The following is a 13,937-nucleotide window of genomic DNA, read 5'->3' as shown; positions in this document are numbered from 1 at the left end:
TTTAAATTGCAGTGTTTTCCAGATATATGTCCAGGAGTGGGATGGTGCTATAAAACTCCTAGAGGAAAACATAGGCAGAACACTCTTTGACCTAAATTGTAACAGTATCTTTTAGGATCTGTCTCCTAACAGAAATAAAAACAAAAATAAACAAATGGGACCTAATTAAACCTAAAAGCTTTTGCACAGCAAAGGAAACCATAGACAAAAAGAAAAGACAGCCTACAGAAAGGGAGAAAATATCTGCAAACAATGCTACTGAAAAGGGATTAATTTCAAAAATATACAAATAGCTCATAAAGCTTAATATCAAAACAATAAACAACCCAATCAAACATGGGCAGAAGACCTAAATAGACATTTCTTCAAAGACATACAGATGGCCAAAAGGCACATGAAAAGATATTCAATGTTGCTAATTTTTAGAGAAATATAAATTAAAACTATGAGGTATCACTTCACACAAGTCAGAATAGCCATCTTCAAAAAATCTACAAATATTAAATGCTGGAGAGGGGGTGGAGAAAAAGAAACCCTCCTACACTCTTGGTGGGATTATAAATTGGTATGGCCAATAAAGGACAGTAGAGGTTCCTTTAAAAACTAGAGTCACCCTATGACCCTAAAATCCCACTCCTAGGCATATGTTAGAGGAGTTTTATAGTATCTGGTGTTACATTTAAGTCTTTAATTCACTTTGAGTTTATTTTTGTATATAGTGTTATGTTCTAATTTCATTCTTTTACTGTCCAGTTTTTCCAGCACCACTTATTGAAGAGACTGTCTCTTTCTCCATTATATTCTTACCTCCTTTGTCGTAGATTAATTGACCATAAGTGTGTTGGTTTATTTCTGAGCATTCTCTCCTGATCTATATGCATGTTTTTAGGCCAGTACCATGTTGTTTTGATGACTATAGCTTTGTAGTATAGTCTGAAGTCAAGGAGGGTGATTCCTCCAGCTCCATTCTTCTTTCTCAAGATTGTTTTGGTTTTTCAGGGGCTTTTGTGTTTCCATGTGTTTTTATTTAAAAAAAAATTTTTTTTTGAGTGCTCAGTTGGTCAGTCATGTCCAACTGTGCAACAGCCCCACGGACTGTAGCCCACCAGGTTCCTCTGTCCATGGGACTTCCCAGGCAAGAATACTGGACTCAGTTGCCATTCCCTCCTCCAGGGGATCTTCCCAACCCAGGGACTGAATGGACTCTTTACTGCTGAGCCACGGGGAGACCCAAATTTTAAAAACTCTTGTTCTAGCTCTGTGAAAAATGCCACTGGTTATCTGATTGGGATTGCACTGAGTGTGTAGATTGCTTTGGGCAGTGTGGTCATTCTCCTCTAACTGCTGTGGCTAGGACTTTCAAAATCATATTGAGTAAGTGCCCAGAGTGGGCACTCTTGTCTTGTTCTTGATTGTAGAGAATATGCTCTCAGCTTTTCACCGCTGAGTATGAGGTGAGTTCTGGGTTTGCCATATACATGGCCTTTATTATATTGAAGTGTGTTCTATCTGTGCCCACTATCTGAAGAGGTTCTTTATTATCATAAATGGATGAAATGTATCCAAAGCTTATTCTGCATTACTGTAAATAATGCTGCTCTAAACATTCCTATACAAGTTTTTGTTTGAACACCTGTTTTCACTTCTTTTGCATTTTCACTTCTTCCGTGTATATATCCAGAAGTGGGTTGTATGGTAATTCTCTTCGCTTCCTCTACAAGTCAGACTCACTCCACGTTACCTCACTCTGTTGTCTGTTGATGGCAGTGTGGATGGCATCAGCCAGGAGTTGCTTAGCTGCCTAGCTCTTCACACCAAAAAGCCGGTTCTTCTTCCTGCCCTCAACACATGTAACTATTCAACCCCCTCTCTTCTGCCCAAACCCCACAGCAGCCTTACAAAGACAGGCAGGAACTCAGGGCATCTCCAACTGCAAGCAGGGCTGCAGCGCTGGGGCTCTGCTCGGTCTGGAGGGTCCAAGCGCCCCTCACCAAGACCACAGGCTCAGCAACCCGGCTCCCGCAGGAATGAAGAGGTGCCCGAGTCACTGCCCCCAATGGGCTCTGCTATTTTTATGCCCAAGCCTGGTTAAAAATAGCCATCTAAGCCAAGGTTTTAGCTGCAGCAGACGAGACATTAAGCAGCAGATACCTAATGCCCATGAGAGATAACAATGGGTCTCTTCCTGTGTCCATTTTCTGCTTCAGCAACACATTGAACAAGAAAGCTGGTAGGAAACAGCCATGTGGAAAGCCCCTAAGAACACGGCCACGGCTGCCCACTCAGTGCTCCGGCAAAGGCCAGCCTGGTGTCCCGGGCACTCAGAGGCTGAGAGCGCCACTGCCCACGGGTGCTCCTCCTCCGGAGTAAAGGGCCTGAGTGATGGTGTCACCCAAGCCCAGCAGGGCCTGGAAAGCGCCTCCCTCTCCCCTGGGCCAGGCTGGGCGGACGTGCAGTTGTGCCAGCCTTGGCCTGGCTTCCCATCCAGGGGGATCCTTGGCATCCCCTGCCAAGAGCAGCCACCTCCCAGGGAACCCAACCTGACCACACCCAAGAGCGCCCCAGCCGGTCCAGACCTCCCGGCGCTGAGAAAGCCAGCGAGGCACGAGGCGCACGGTGAGACCGTGCCGGCCGCCAGGTCTCCCAGCTCTTACGTAAGCGGCATCTGAAGTGCAGTCAATGCGTCTCAAGGCGCCGGAGGATGGGTACTGCTTCTACCTAACAGGTGCACCACCTCCCCGCCCGGCACCCCAGCTGGGCCAGGAGAGCCACGTGGCCCCCGGGCTGGGGAACACACACGAGCTGCCTGCCATGTGGGTAGAAGCGCCGCTCACCCTCCCTGCCACATTGCCAGCCACAGAGCCGCCCCATGTGGGAGCAGCACCCCCCACCCCAGGGCCGCTGGCATCAGGCTGGTTCTCACAGCCGGACCCACGACAGGCAGGGCCGAGCCAGGACTCACGGAAGGCATTTCTCTTGTCGGGGACCATGGGTAGGAAGAGCCTCCATTTACCCCTGGAGGCAGCACCCCTGGGGCTCTCTCTTGCCATCAGAAGAACTGATGATTACATCAGAGCCCCTTGCCGCGACATCCCCAGCTGACATCTAAAGCCCAGGCCCTGGTCCCTGGCCTCAGGCCCAAGGGTGGTGGCCGCGGCTCTGCTGTGGCTCCATGCTCTGTCCTGCCCCACGTGTGGGTTCTCGGGAGCTGGGCCCTGGCTCCCCTCTGACTTTGGTTTGGGCGTATAGCCAAGCGCCATCTCTCCCATCCTCCCCCTCTCTGCGGCCAGCCTTGGGGGCACCTGTGTGGCCCGGGAGACTCCCCCCGACCCTGGCCGCCTGCTGACTGCCTGTCTTCTCGGTTCTTCCAGCGAGAAGCGCCACCTGCAAGTCAACGTCACCAACCCGGTCCAGTGCAGCCTGCATGGGAAGAAATGCACAGTCTCTGTGGAGACACGGCTCAACCAGCCGCAGCCTGACTTCACCAAGAATCGCTCAGGCTTCATCCTCAGTGTGCCTGGCAACTGAGGCGCAGGGAGACGAGGGCTGCCCGCCAAGCCGCCACTAGATGCCCGCTCGTCAGGGTCCAGGCTGGGAGGGAGCCCCCTGCCTCCCCTGCGACTCCTCCCTGAGGGCCAGCCCGGCTTCTGCCTTTGATCTCTGTCTTCCTCTGTCCTGACTATCCATGGCCCCGTCAACAAATCAAAAACCCTGTGTCCAGCCCAGCCTGCAGCAGCCCCTCCAAAACAGCTCCCCTCTGGTCAGCGAGGGCCACCCCCATGCCAGGTCAGATCGGCCTGCCTGGCCCTGTGACTGGCCCTGCCAGGGGAGGGCTGGGGGAGCCTGGGTGTCGTTTCCAACCAAAGCCAAGCCCCTGGAGTTGGGGGCGGCTGTGGGGAGGTAGCCCTGCCCTCTCTCTGGGGCCAGCTGCCCCTTCCTCCCCAAGGTGATGGCAACCCCATGCCGTGGTTCAGGGAGCTTCTCAGAGCTCCCCATGAACCCCTCTCCCCAGCAGCCCACCAAGACCACCAGGTGAGCAGGTTCACCTGGAGAACGAGCCCCTCCGCCCAGGAGCCCCTGGCCAAAGGAACCATCCCGCCCAGCGGGCAGTCTGTCCCGCTTAGAGCCGGCCCAGCCCCTTGACCCTCTGCCCAGAGAGCATGGCTCGGGGAATGCTCCAGGAATCATCTTACTTATCCATGCAGCCCAGGCCGTGGTGGTCTTACACTTATTTCTGCAGTTAGGAGCAGGGTTACTAACCAGATACCACGTCCGCTGTACCCACACTGGTGTCAGGAACAGTAATAAAATGGAATAAAAGGGGCGCACTCGGGGGCCTGGAAGTTTTCCCCCTCCAACGCCTCTGCCTCACACTCACATGGAGAACCAGGCCGGGGGCGGGAGGGTCGGGGCCCACAGGAACTTGGGGAACGGGAGCGATAGGAAAGAGAGCGGGGGTCCTGGCACTGCGGGCCAGGCCAGGATGCCCACCCAGGCCAGGAGAGTGGTCACCCTGCCAGTCCCTGCCCTGCAGCGGGTACGTGTGCTCCAGACGCCCCGGGACCATGCCGCACTCCCCTGGGCAAACCCGGGCCTCCCAGCCTGGAACCTTCAAGAGTCAAGACCCAGGCACCCCATGTGGTTAAGGGGGCGCCAAGAATGAGCCCACGCCCCAGGTGGAGCCAGGCAGGGTGTCGAAAAGAACAGTTTCGCAGCTGGGGCTCCTCCCCGACCCCCTCCATGCTCCTCCCACCCCACACCCCAGCCCCGCCCGGCACACCCAGGGCCCACCGCCGCCCCCAGGATGCCGAGCACATGCACACCCCATACCGTCCACAGCACAAGAGCCCTGCTGCCATCCAGGTCTCTGAAACCCACTCTCATCCTCCAAGCCTGGTCAGCTGCCCGAACAGGGCCCCATTCAGCAACACCCACAGCTTTGCCAACTGCCTTGACACTATCGGTCCTCCCTAACTGGAACATCGCCTCTCCTTTCCACTTACTGCCCCAAACTTGTTGCTTTACTAGATACATGCAAACGTTATGTTTTAGACACACCAAAACAGAATATGCCAAACGAGTGCCTTTCGGAGGCTGGAGAGGAAGGGGGAGTCCGGAGTCCCACCTCCCACCGTTGGGTGTGGCCTCTGGCCCTTGAGCTCAGCGCCTCCCGGCTGAGGGCCGACGCGCCAGCACCGTCCACAAGCACTTTTTCATGATATCCTGCAAGAAGTCAGTGTGTGTGGCCGCTGAAGGAAAGAATTTCAGGTGTGATCACGGCGCTGAAGGCAAAGCAGGGGGGACACAGTGATTGTATGCAATGAAGTGTTTTCTTGTGATTTAGTTAAGTGTGGTTTTATGGTTTGGTGCATATATTCCTATTTTCCATTAAATTAACTTTATTTCTAAAGCATATTTTGATTTATCATCAAGAGCAATAAAGCATTAAATCTTACTCTTAAAGGTATTCTGCTTATTGAGTTGAAAACTATCTAAAATGGTGAAATTTGGGCATGTAGAAAGTCAACTGTTATCCTGGAGGCTGAAAGGAGCATTAAGCATAAGGTAAAAATGGCGGATAGTTGCCCTGGGGCTTTTGATGAAAAATATTAAATAGTGAGAAGACAGCTGTGGGGAGGAGCCAGGAGGGGGCCAAGGGGTGGTGTTAAATTCACACTTTTCTTCCACTATGTTGAGGCCTGAGCGCTGAAAGCGCATTGCTTTCACCTTTACTGAAATCAAAGCGCGCAGAGAATAAAGGCAAGGCTTGGATCCCCAGGGCTGCAGCTCAGGGAGAGGCCTGAGTGCACCCTGGCTGGCTGGCTGGTCAGCCCCTCCCCAAACCCGCTGGTTGGGATGGGTGAGCTGCCAGCAAGCAAGGCCCTGCAGGGAGATGGGGCCACCCCAGGGTGCTGCAGCCAGAGGACGCTCCCGACCCCCGGTCACTGGCCGGAGCACGCAACGACGGCTTCTGACTCAGAAGACAAGGCGCCCCGATCGCAAGGCTGCCAGCTTTAAAGGCACAGCCTGCACAGGTGCCCCCCAAGGCCTAGGGCAGCTCCGGCCCGCCAGGCGCCAAGCCGGGGGAGGACTGAGACCAACACACCAGGTCTCCAAGGCTCAGGCTGGTGGCAATACAACCGGTAGGGGGCCCCAGCCTTGCCACAGTTAGGGGCTGGGGAGGCTGCTTAGCTGGGAGCTGGTTTGCTCCTTTGGAAGCCTGCTCAGAGCTAGGCTGGCGGCGCTGAACCACACGGACCCAGCCGGCTCCTGCTGGCCTCGGGACCTCCGGGCAGTGGGCTACAGGCAGAGCCCGGCCCCGCACACCCGGGGGCCCAGCCCTCGCCAGGCCACGCCTGGGCCTGACTCTCCCTGGCCGGAGGTCCTGGGCCTTGGGAGACCAACTCCTGCCCTGGCCACGCCGAGAAACCCAAGCTGACTTCACCTGGGCTTCTTTCTTAATCACCTTAACCGTGAACGCAATTGTTAAGCCTTCTCCCCCAACCCTGCCCTCCTCCCCTCCCCCACACCGCAATCCAATTATGTTCCGAGCACAGGAATCCTTTATAAAAATGAGCGAGCCCCCAACCTGCTCTTGAAGGATGTGCCCACAAAAAATGGTCTGTGTAATGGATGGTCAGTGCATTTTATTTAATCAGCACAGTACAAAAATAAATAAAAATAAGGGGAGGGGAATTAAATTACAGCCAAACTGAGCTTCATGACCTTGTCAGATTATAAACCACACATACTTACAAACACGCTACGCATACATACAAAAATGAGACAAATATAAATTAATATTAACAATACCCACAGTTTGGTCAAAGAATAGCTACAGAAGAAATTGCACTAAAAAACCAACATACATCGCACGTGTGTAATTAGCAGTTTCAAATATACAGCTAAGAATAGTTCCAAGTGGAAAAAAAAAATGGCACATTTCCTTTTCATTGCAAGTTTAACAACTGCTAGAACAAAACTAAGTTCTAATAACTGCATGGAAAGAATATATCAACCCTTCAGGTTTTACAAGAAAAAAGAGAAAAACCAAATCCTGAACTATTATTCCTGTGACTTGTTCTGTGCACGGGTGTAATTTTCACAGCCATCTGTTCTAAGATTATTTTTCTTAAAGACACAAAATGCTCCTGGTTTGCATGCACAATATCACTGTAAAAGCAACAATTAAAGAATAAAGGGTGGGGTTTTTTTGTAGGTTAGTTTTTTCCTTTTTTTTTTTTTAATTGTTCTAAAAGTAGTCTTCATAGCAGCATGTCAAATGGGTTCATTGCTTGCACTCTCAAGTATATCAGTTTCTTTACACAATGCTGATGACCAGTGCAGAGGAGGAGACCTCACCAGGCTTCACATGGATGGAACTAGAGAGTTCTTTCTGTAGTCCCCAACCATTCCTGAAATTTGCACCGCCTCCATAAATTAAAAAAATAAATATGGAGAGAGAGAGAAGGAAACACACACAACTGGAATCCCGCGGGTGCGCCGGCCCGCAGCTTCAGGCCCGGCAAGGCCCACAGAGGGGCAACGCCATACCCCGGGTCCCGGTTCTTGACACTCGGCCCCCCGACACCACCACCCCCACCCCTTGCGTGCCGCCGGGGCCCCGACGCCCCCACCGGCCGCCTACCTCGGGTCACACACGGCAGCAGGATCTGCACAGGCAGGCAGTGTGACAACTCCCGCGGAGAAGAGGCGCTGCACGCGAGGTCCCCGCCGGCAGCCTCGGGTTCCTTCCAGCCCTGCGGCAGGTAAATCTGGCCGGCGGTGCTGGGAGCAGCTCAGCGTGAGCCTCGGGGCGCAGCGGAGGCCCACGCTCCCAGCTTGGGGCAGGCCCTCCTTTTCGCGAGCACCGCGGGCCCGCAGGCTGGACGCCGGGCCTGTTAAGCCGGGACCTCCGCTTCACAGCTTTCTCTTTTCATGTGAATTTCAGTAGTGTTTGTGCTGAGATGGCGGCCACCTGGAAGCTAACCCTATGCAAAACGGCCCCTGTCGCCCCCACCCCCGGCCTCCCCTTCCAGCTCCCCTTGGGGGGTTGAGGCTGGAAGAGAGAATTCTCTGTGGGCCTTCACATCAGTCTTTGTTCCCCAAAGCCAGAGCGATCGCTGGCGGCTAGCTCCCTTCTCTGGGTTCTCTCCCAAGCCCCCAGCCACCGATCTGGGAGAATCAGAAAGAAAATTAAGTGACACATCATGGGTTTTTACAGCCACTGGGGTTGAAGGTGGAGACCCAAACAAGCAGCTGCAAATGATCAGTGGGAGAATCAGCAGGCAGTCAGGAGTTCAGCTCCCGGCTCGTAATTGTCTCCAAGATCCAGCTGTCTCACTGGGCCTTTCGGGACAAGGCTTCGTCTTCAGGAGAGACTCAACTGTTTGGAAACAGCTTTAAATCAACAGGGGGTGAGGGGAGGGGTGCATCATTACCACACCACCCTGACCCCTGACATCACCCCCGCCCCAACCCCCGCAGCTCACAGGGCAAATGTCATGGGCATCGGCAGGAGCCTGAGCCCTTAGGTGGGCACCGGCTCACCCGGGCATGGCAGCCCCACCTGCCCGGGAGGCAGGCTGTTGACAATGGGCACCTGCAGCTGCCCTGGCCTTCGCCACGGGATGACTAAGCTGCATGATTCAAATGAAAAATTCACCCAAGAAAGGAGTTGTCCCTGGCATCACCCCACCCCTTGGGAGCCGGGACCCAAAATGAAAGAACTTGGTGAGTCAAACCAGCTCGTTAACCAACACTACCAACAGGCTGGGGGTGGGGGACGAAGGAGGGGAAGTTTGGAGGAGGGGGTGTGAGGGTGGGTCCATGTCTCCACAAAGGAAAGCCCTTCTCCCTAAAAAAGAAAAAAGAGCAAACCAGGGTCGTGCATGGCCAAATTAAGAGGACATGATCTTCGCACCAGGCCGGCTTCCCCTCGATTGAAGAGGCTGTCCCAGGGCCACGGGCATTTGGCCTCCTAAGCCCACGTGCGGCGCAGTCCAGGTGGCCGGCTCCAGGAGCCTCTGGGAGAACAGACGACCCAAAACAGGAGCCAGCAAGTGGCCTCCAACCAGAAACTCCCGTTCCTCCCTGGGCTGCCTGGCTGTGGGCCGCCTTCCCTGCCTTGGTCCAGCAAGGGCGCAGGCGGCAGAAGCCGGTCAGTCCTTTCAATTCCTCAGAGTGAGAGGTCAGGGGCTGTAGTGGCTCTGAATACATCTTCTGAATGTTGCACAAGGTTCGGGAGTTCAGAAGCGCCCAGAGTTCCTGGCAGGGCGGAGGAAAACCCCAAGGAGGGGAGGTGGGAAGGGAGAGGCCCTTGGTGGCTTTGCTAGACACATACTGTACACAAAATCTGATTTAAGAATAAATTTTTAAAAATGAATTGAATCCTTGAGCCATGATGCAGGCTAGCGGGCTCACCGGTCCAGCCCAAGGAGGAGCCGCTTCTTGTCCTCCTGGCCGCTCTCGTTCTTCAGGTCGGAGAACACCTGCGTGAAGTAGTGGGGGTCAGCGTTGATCTGCAGCATCTTGGAGCTCATGAGGTTGATGACGGAGAGGCAGCGGTCCCAAAAGGCCTCCTTGCAGCTCTCCACCAGGAAGGGCTTGAGCGGATAGGAGATCTCGTTGCCCATGTAGGAGTAGGAGAGGTACAGGCAGGTCAGCAGGACCGCCTGGAGCTCATGGTCGGAACCCACCTCGGAGGAGATGACATCCCGGCAGAGCATGTAGAGGAAGACCACGTTGGCCGGCGTGATGAAGCCCTGGTCCTGCCAGCCCTGCAGCAGCAGCGAGCGGTCCACGCTGCGCAGCCAGAGCACAGGGTCCGTGGGGGACAGGTGCTTCAGGCGGTAGCACCGGCGACAGAGAAACTCGCCCAGGCAGCGCAGCAGCTCGCTGGTGGACGCCTGGACGATGACCCGTTTGGGCGTCCCTGCGGAGCTGACGGCAGGGTGCGGGGCCTTCTTGACGGACGAGGAGACCCCGGTCTGCGAACCCGAGAGCTGGCTGGCAGGCGGGGCGGGCGGCTGGGCCGGCGGGGGCTGGGCGAACGTGGACAGGTTGGCGCACGACAGCGACTTCTTCAGGTTCTCATTGTTGAGGTGCGTGATGTTGTTCTGGTAGCTGCTGTTGGGCTGCACCTTCTTGGAGTTCTTCTTCTTGGCCGACACGGCCACGATCCTCTTCCACGGCAGCACGGAGATGATGGAGTGCCGTTTCAGGTTCTTGTCCTTGGCGTTCTTGCTGTTCTGCACGGCCGTGTAGTGGCCCACCGTGGCCGCGCCATCCTCAAACAGCGTGGCCTTCCGGTAGCTGGGGGACAGGGACAGCACCGTGCCCATGGTGCCTCTGCGCGCCGGGCGGGGACCCGCGCCCCTGCGCGCCCAGCCTGCCGGCTGGAGGGAAGAAGCTCACCGAGCCCGCGGCGGCCAGAGGGAGGCGGGGGCGCTCCCGAGGTCGCGTGCCGCCCCTCCGGATCTGTGGGGGGAAAACAAGATGGTTCTCAGCATCAGGCGGGGCTCGCGCCGCGCTTCTCCGCCCCGGCCTCGGTGGCCCCGGCCCCGCGCCCGGGGCCTTCCCCGGTTGACACGGCCCCGCCCGCGTCCCCGCGCCGCAACCCCGGCCTCTCCACTGCGGCACCGGCACCCGCTCCCGCCGCGGTCCGGATGGCAGCGCGGGGGCCCGGGCGCCGGCGGAGGCGGCCGGGGACCCCGCCTAGACACGGCGCGCGGCCGCGGCCCCGGCCCCCCGGGGGCAGCGGGCGGCCGGAGGGGCAGGCTTACCGAGCAGGTGGCTCCGGCGCTCCGCACCTTCCGCAATGCGCGCCGCGGCTCAGCGCCGCGGTCCCGGGGCTCGGCGGGGCTCGCGCGCGGCGGCGGCGGCTCGGGAGCTTCTGTCCAAGGTTCTGCAGGCGCCGCGGCCCCGCCCCCCGCTCGGCCGCCTTCGCCGCCGCCGCCGCCGCCGCCGCGCCCGCGCCCGCCCCGGCGCGCACCTCAGCGGCCTCCCTCTCGGGCGCGCGCGCGCGGCCCACGCGCCGGCAGGGCCTGGTCTCACCCGGGAGCCGGGGCCGCCGCCGTGCTCACCACGAGCGGCGCGCGGTGCGGGCAGCGACGCGGCCGCGAGCCCCGGGCGCTTCTCTACTCGCCGCGCCCCATCCAGGACCCGGACTCGAGCGGCGGGGACTCGCGGCACCTCCCGCCCCGCCCCGCGGGGCCGACCCCTCCCCGCAGTGCTCACCGCCCGCTCGGCACTGCCGCGGCAGCAGCAGCCCGGCCGCGTGAGACTCGCGAGCGCACCGCGCAGCTGAGCTCGGGCGGGTGGGGAGCGCCGGGCCGGGAGGGCCGGGGCGGGGCTGGGGAGCGACCCCGCCCGCCGCCCCGCCCAGGCACGTGCTGCCTTTGTTCCCGCCGCGGCGTCCGCCGCTGCGGGCGGCAGGGGCGCCCTTGGCCGCATCCGCTCCCCGGGCCGCCTGAGAAACAGTCCACCGAGGCCGGGACCGGAGCAGCCTCCTTCCATTTAACGCCTGAGACCCCGGGGACCGAAGCTAGCGCTCTCAGGGAGCAAAGGCTGGGAGGGGGTAGGCCCTGGTGCCACGCGCAACCGGCGGGGACTGTCCCATGAGTTCAGAGTGCTTCTCCCTCCGGGACCTCCGTTGTCCCGTCCCTGGTCAATGCCCACCGCCCAGGTAACTCTCAGAAATACAGGCCAGAGGCGTAGACTGCTCTGGGCCGTCCCACGGAGCGACTCGCCTTCCCCCACACCTGGACAGGACCCTAAGGCTCTGAGCCCATTCGTATTCAGCCCATCCTGAATGTGACCTCAGAATTTTCCCTGGCCTTCTTTATCTGTTATAGTACAACTGAAGTACCTGCTTCAACCAGCCTCTGATCTGCCGACTTAAATATTTTTCATGCTAAGCGGGTATAATTTGAAGACTCGGTGCTCCTAGAATTATTGAATTCTGAGTCAAATTCTGGTTCTGATAAACTTTTCTTTTCACAAAGAACAAGAATCCTTCACAAAGGCTCTTCTTCACTTATTCTTTTAGTTTGGTTCTGGAGATTGACTCAGATTTGACCACTAACCTGGGAAAGAGGAGACACTTAAACCATATCCTAATTCCAATTACCACTTCATAACCTAAGGAGGAAGTGGCAGTCCAGAGAATACCCCATACCCTGATGCCCAGACCACCCCAACAACCTGTGTCAGCTCTGCCTAGCACTGCCCTGAGCAGTACTAAAATCTGGTGTCACTCACAATGCTACATCATCAGAAAGTACTAGAATTTGCTAAAGTACTACCCAGAGGTTTCTCTGTCGGTAATGGCCTGGGTGGCCATACAGTGGGAATGCAATGCTCGGGACTCAGGCTACTTCCTGTGGCGCTCCTTAGAAACATCCACAGCAGCTGTGGTTTTAACTTAGAAGGTAAAGGTCAGTCCTTAGCTTGGTGTGCCCCTCCCTCTGAACATTGCTCAAGTAAGGTACAGCCCCTACCTGCTTTTCAAATGGAGCTGTGCTCTATAGAAGGAGCTCTGAGCATCAGTCTCCTCCGAGTCCCTGGTCCGATGACTCTTCCTCAGGCAAAGCTGGACCCCAGCCTTTTTTCATTCTGCCCCTAGTGGAGGCCCTGCTCCTGACTTGGCCCATGACCACATTGCTTTTCCTGTGTCCCCTTCAGATTATGGATGGTTAAGCAGGAAATGCATGCTTTCCACTTCCCCAAATATGCTTAGATTTCTAAGCCTATAATCCACCCCTTAGAACTATCTGGACCCATCCTGCTGCCTGTACCTGCAGATTTCAATTCTAACTATTCCAGTTCATGGTGGGCAGTTCCACTTCACTCCATCCCATTTCGCAAACCATGATGGAAGCTCACGCTGGCCTGGGCCTTTTCCAGCCTGGCTGCACTCTTGTCCTCTCTTGCCTTCGCCCAGCCAGCCCTCACCTACTACCTTCAAAAAGAGCTCTTGGCAGAACTATCCCAACCTCCTCACGCTTGTCAGAGATGAAGTCATGTGTGCAGGGCATGAATGGGATGGCGCTGCCCGCACACCGGCTGTTGTGACCAAGGAACCTAGAACACTGTCCACCCATGTCATGCCCACTGTGTTTTGAGGCACCACGCCACTCTGCTCACCCAGCCCACCACCACTACCCTCCTCAAGCTCCCATCACTGCTCCAAATGCGAAGAAAGGGAAGAGCAACCATCTGCCCAAAACGGCAGAATCAAGGACCCAGGAGGCAGACCCAGATGAATGATGCACAGCTGTTTTCTTCCCGCTCTTCACCAGAGAACTGCAGGGAAGCTCTCCAGATCCCACCCCCATCCATCAGCCTCTTTATCCTATAGTCTGTCTCTAGCTGCCGGAAGGGCCAGCCCGCTTGGTACATGCGCTGCTGAGCTACGATTTCCTGGAGCGTTCCCATGCTCTGCATGCCCCCTTCCCAAGGAAGGGAGGTCAGCGCCCCAGTCGGCCAGCCCCCAAAAGGGTTCTGAATAAGGTCGGGCTGAGCCCTGGCTCCTGAGGAAGTCATGCTTTGTTCTCTCAGGCATCACAGAGCAGCATCTAGTGGCCCTTCTGGGCAGCACAGATTACATAACTCTAGCCTGCAGCTGGGTTTCGGAGCCAAGGGCCTCAGCCGCCACTCCCAACGCCATCAGTATCTCGTTAACACACAAGGAAGCCCTGGCACTGCGAAGCCTAGTGCCAGAAAGGGCCCCTAAGTGAGGGAGCCAGGCCCAGGCTAGCCCACGGGCCACCCCACACTCAGCTGCGCCCGGATGCAGCTTATGGAGGCCCGGGAAAGGAAGCAGTCCTGCAAGGTCTAGGGCAGCACTGTCTGGAAAACAGTAGTAGTAACGTGAGCCACCAACACAAGCCACAGAGTTACTTCAGTGTTTTCTAGCAGCCACATTTAAAAAGGGA

The 13,937-nt window shown here is 56.7% G+C and overlaps 2 protein-coding genes across 2 annotated transcripts in view; one reads left to right on the top strand and one right to left on the bottom strand.

Moving 5' to 3' along the window:
- Positions 1-5,463, top strand: part of MYO1D (myosin ID) — a 354,409-nt gene extending 348,946 nt beyond the window's left edge. The window contains exon 22 of the mRNA XM_065909407.1: positions 3,372-5,463. Coding sequence (XP_065765479.1) covers positions 3,372-3,528 — 157 coding nt within the window. The 3' untranslated portion in view covers positions 3,529-5,463. The remainder of the gene's footprint in view (positions 1-3,371) is intronic.
- A 1,180-nt stretch (positions 5,464-6,643) lies between these two features.
- Positions 6,644-10,907, bottom strand: CDK5R1 (cyclin dependent kinase 5 regulatory subunit 1). The gene is made up of 2 exons (XM_065909408.1): positions 10,785-10,907; positions 6,644-10,479 (listed from the first exon to the last, which is right to left on the bottom strand). The coding sequence occupies exon 2, from the start codon at positions 10,341-10,343 to the stop codon at positions 9,420-9,422; it is 924 nt and encodes a 307-aa protein (XP_065765480.1). The 5' UTR covers positions 10,344-10,479; positions 10,785-10,907; the 3' UTR covers positions 6,644-9,419.
- Between the last annotated feature and the right edge of the window lie 3,030 nt (positions 10,908-13,937).

Source organism: Muntiacus reevesi, chromosome 18, assembly GCF_963930625.1.
Source record: "Muntiacus reevesi chromosome 18, mMunRee1.1, whole genome shotgun sequence".
Taxonomy (NCBI): domain Eukaryota; kingdom Metazoa; phylum Chordata; class Mammalia; order Artiodactyla; family Cervidae; genus Muntiacus; species Muntiacus reevesi.
Note: the sequence above shows the minus strand (reverse complement) of the source record. Positions and strands in the feature narration are given on the sequence as shown.

Coding starts and splice junctions, on each gene's coding strand:
- CDK5R1 (XM_065909408.1), bottom strand. CDS start 10,343: ATGGGCACGGTGCTGTCCCTGTCCCCCAGCTACCGGAAGGCCACGCTG.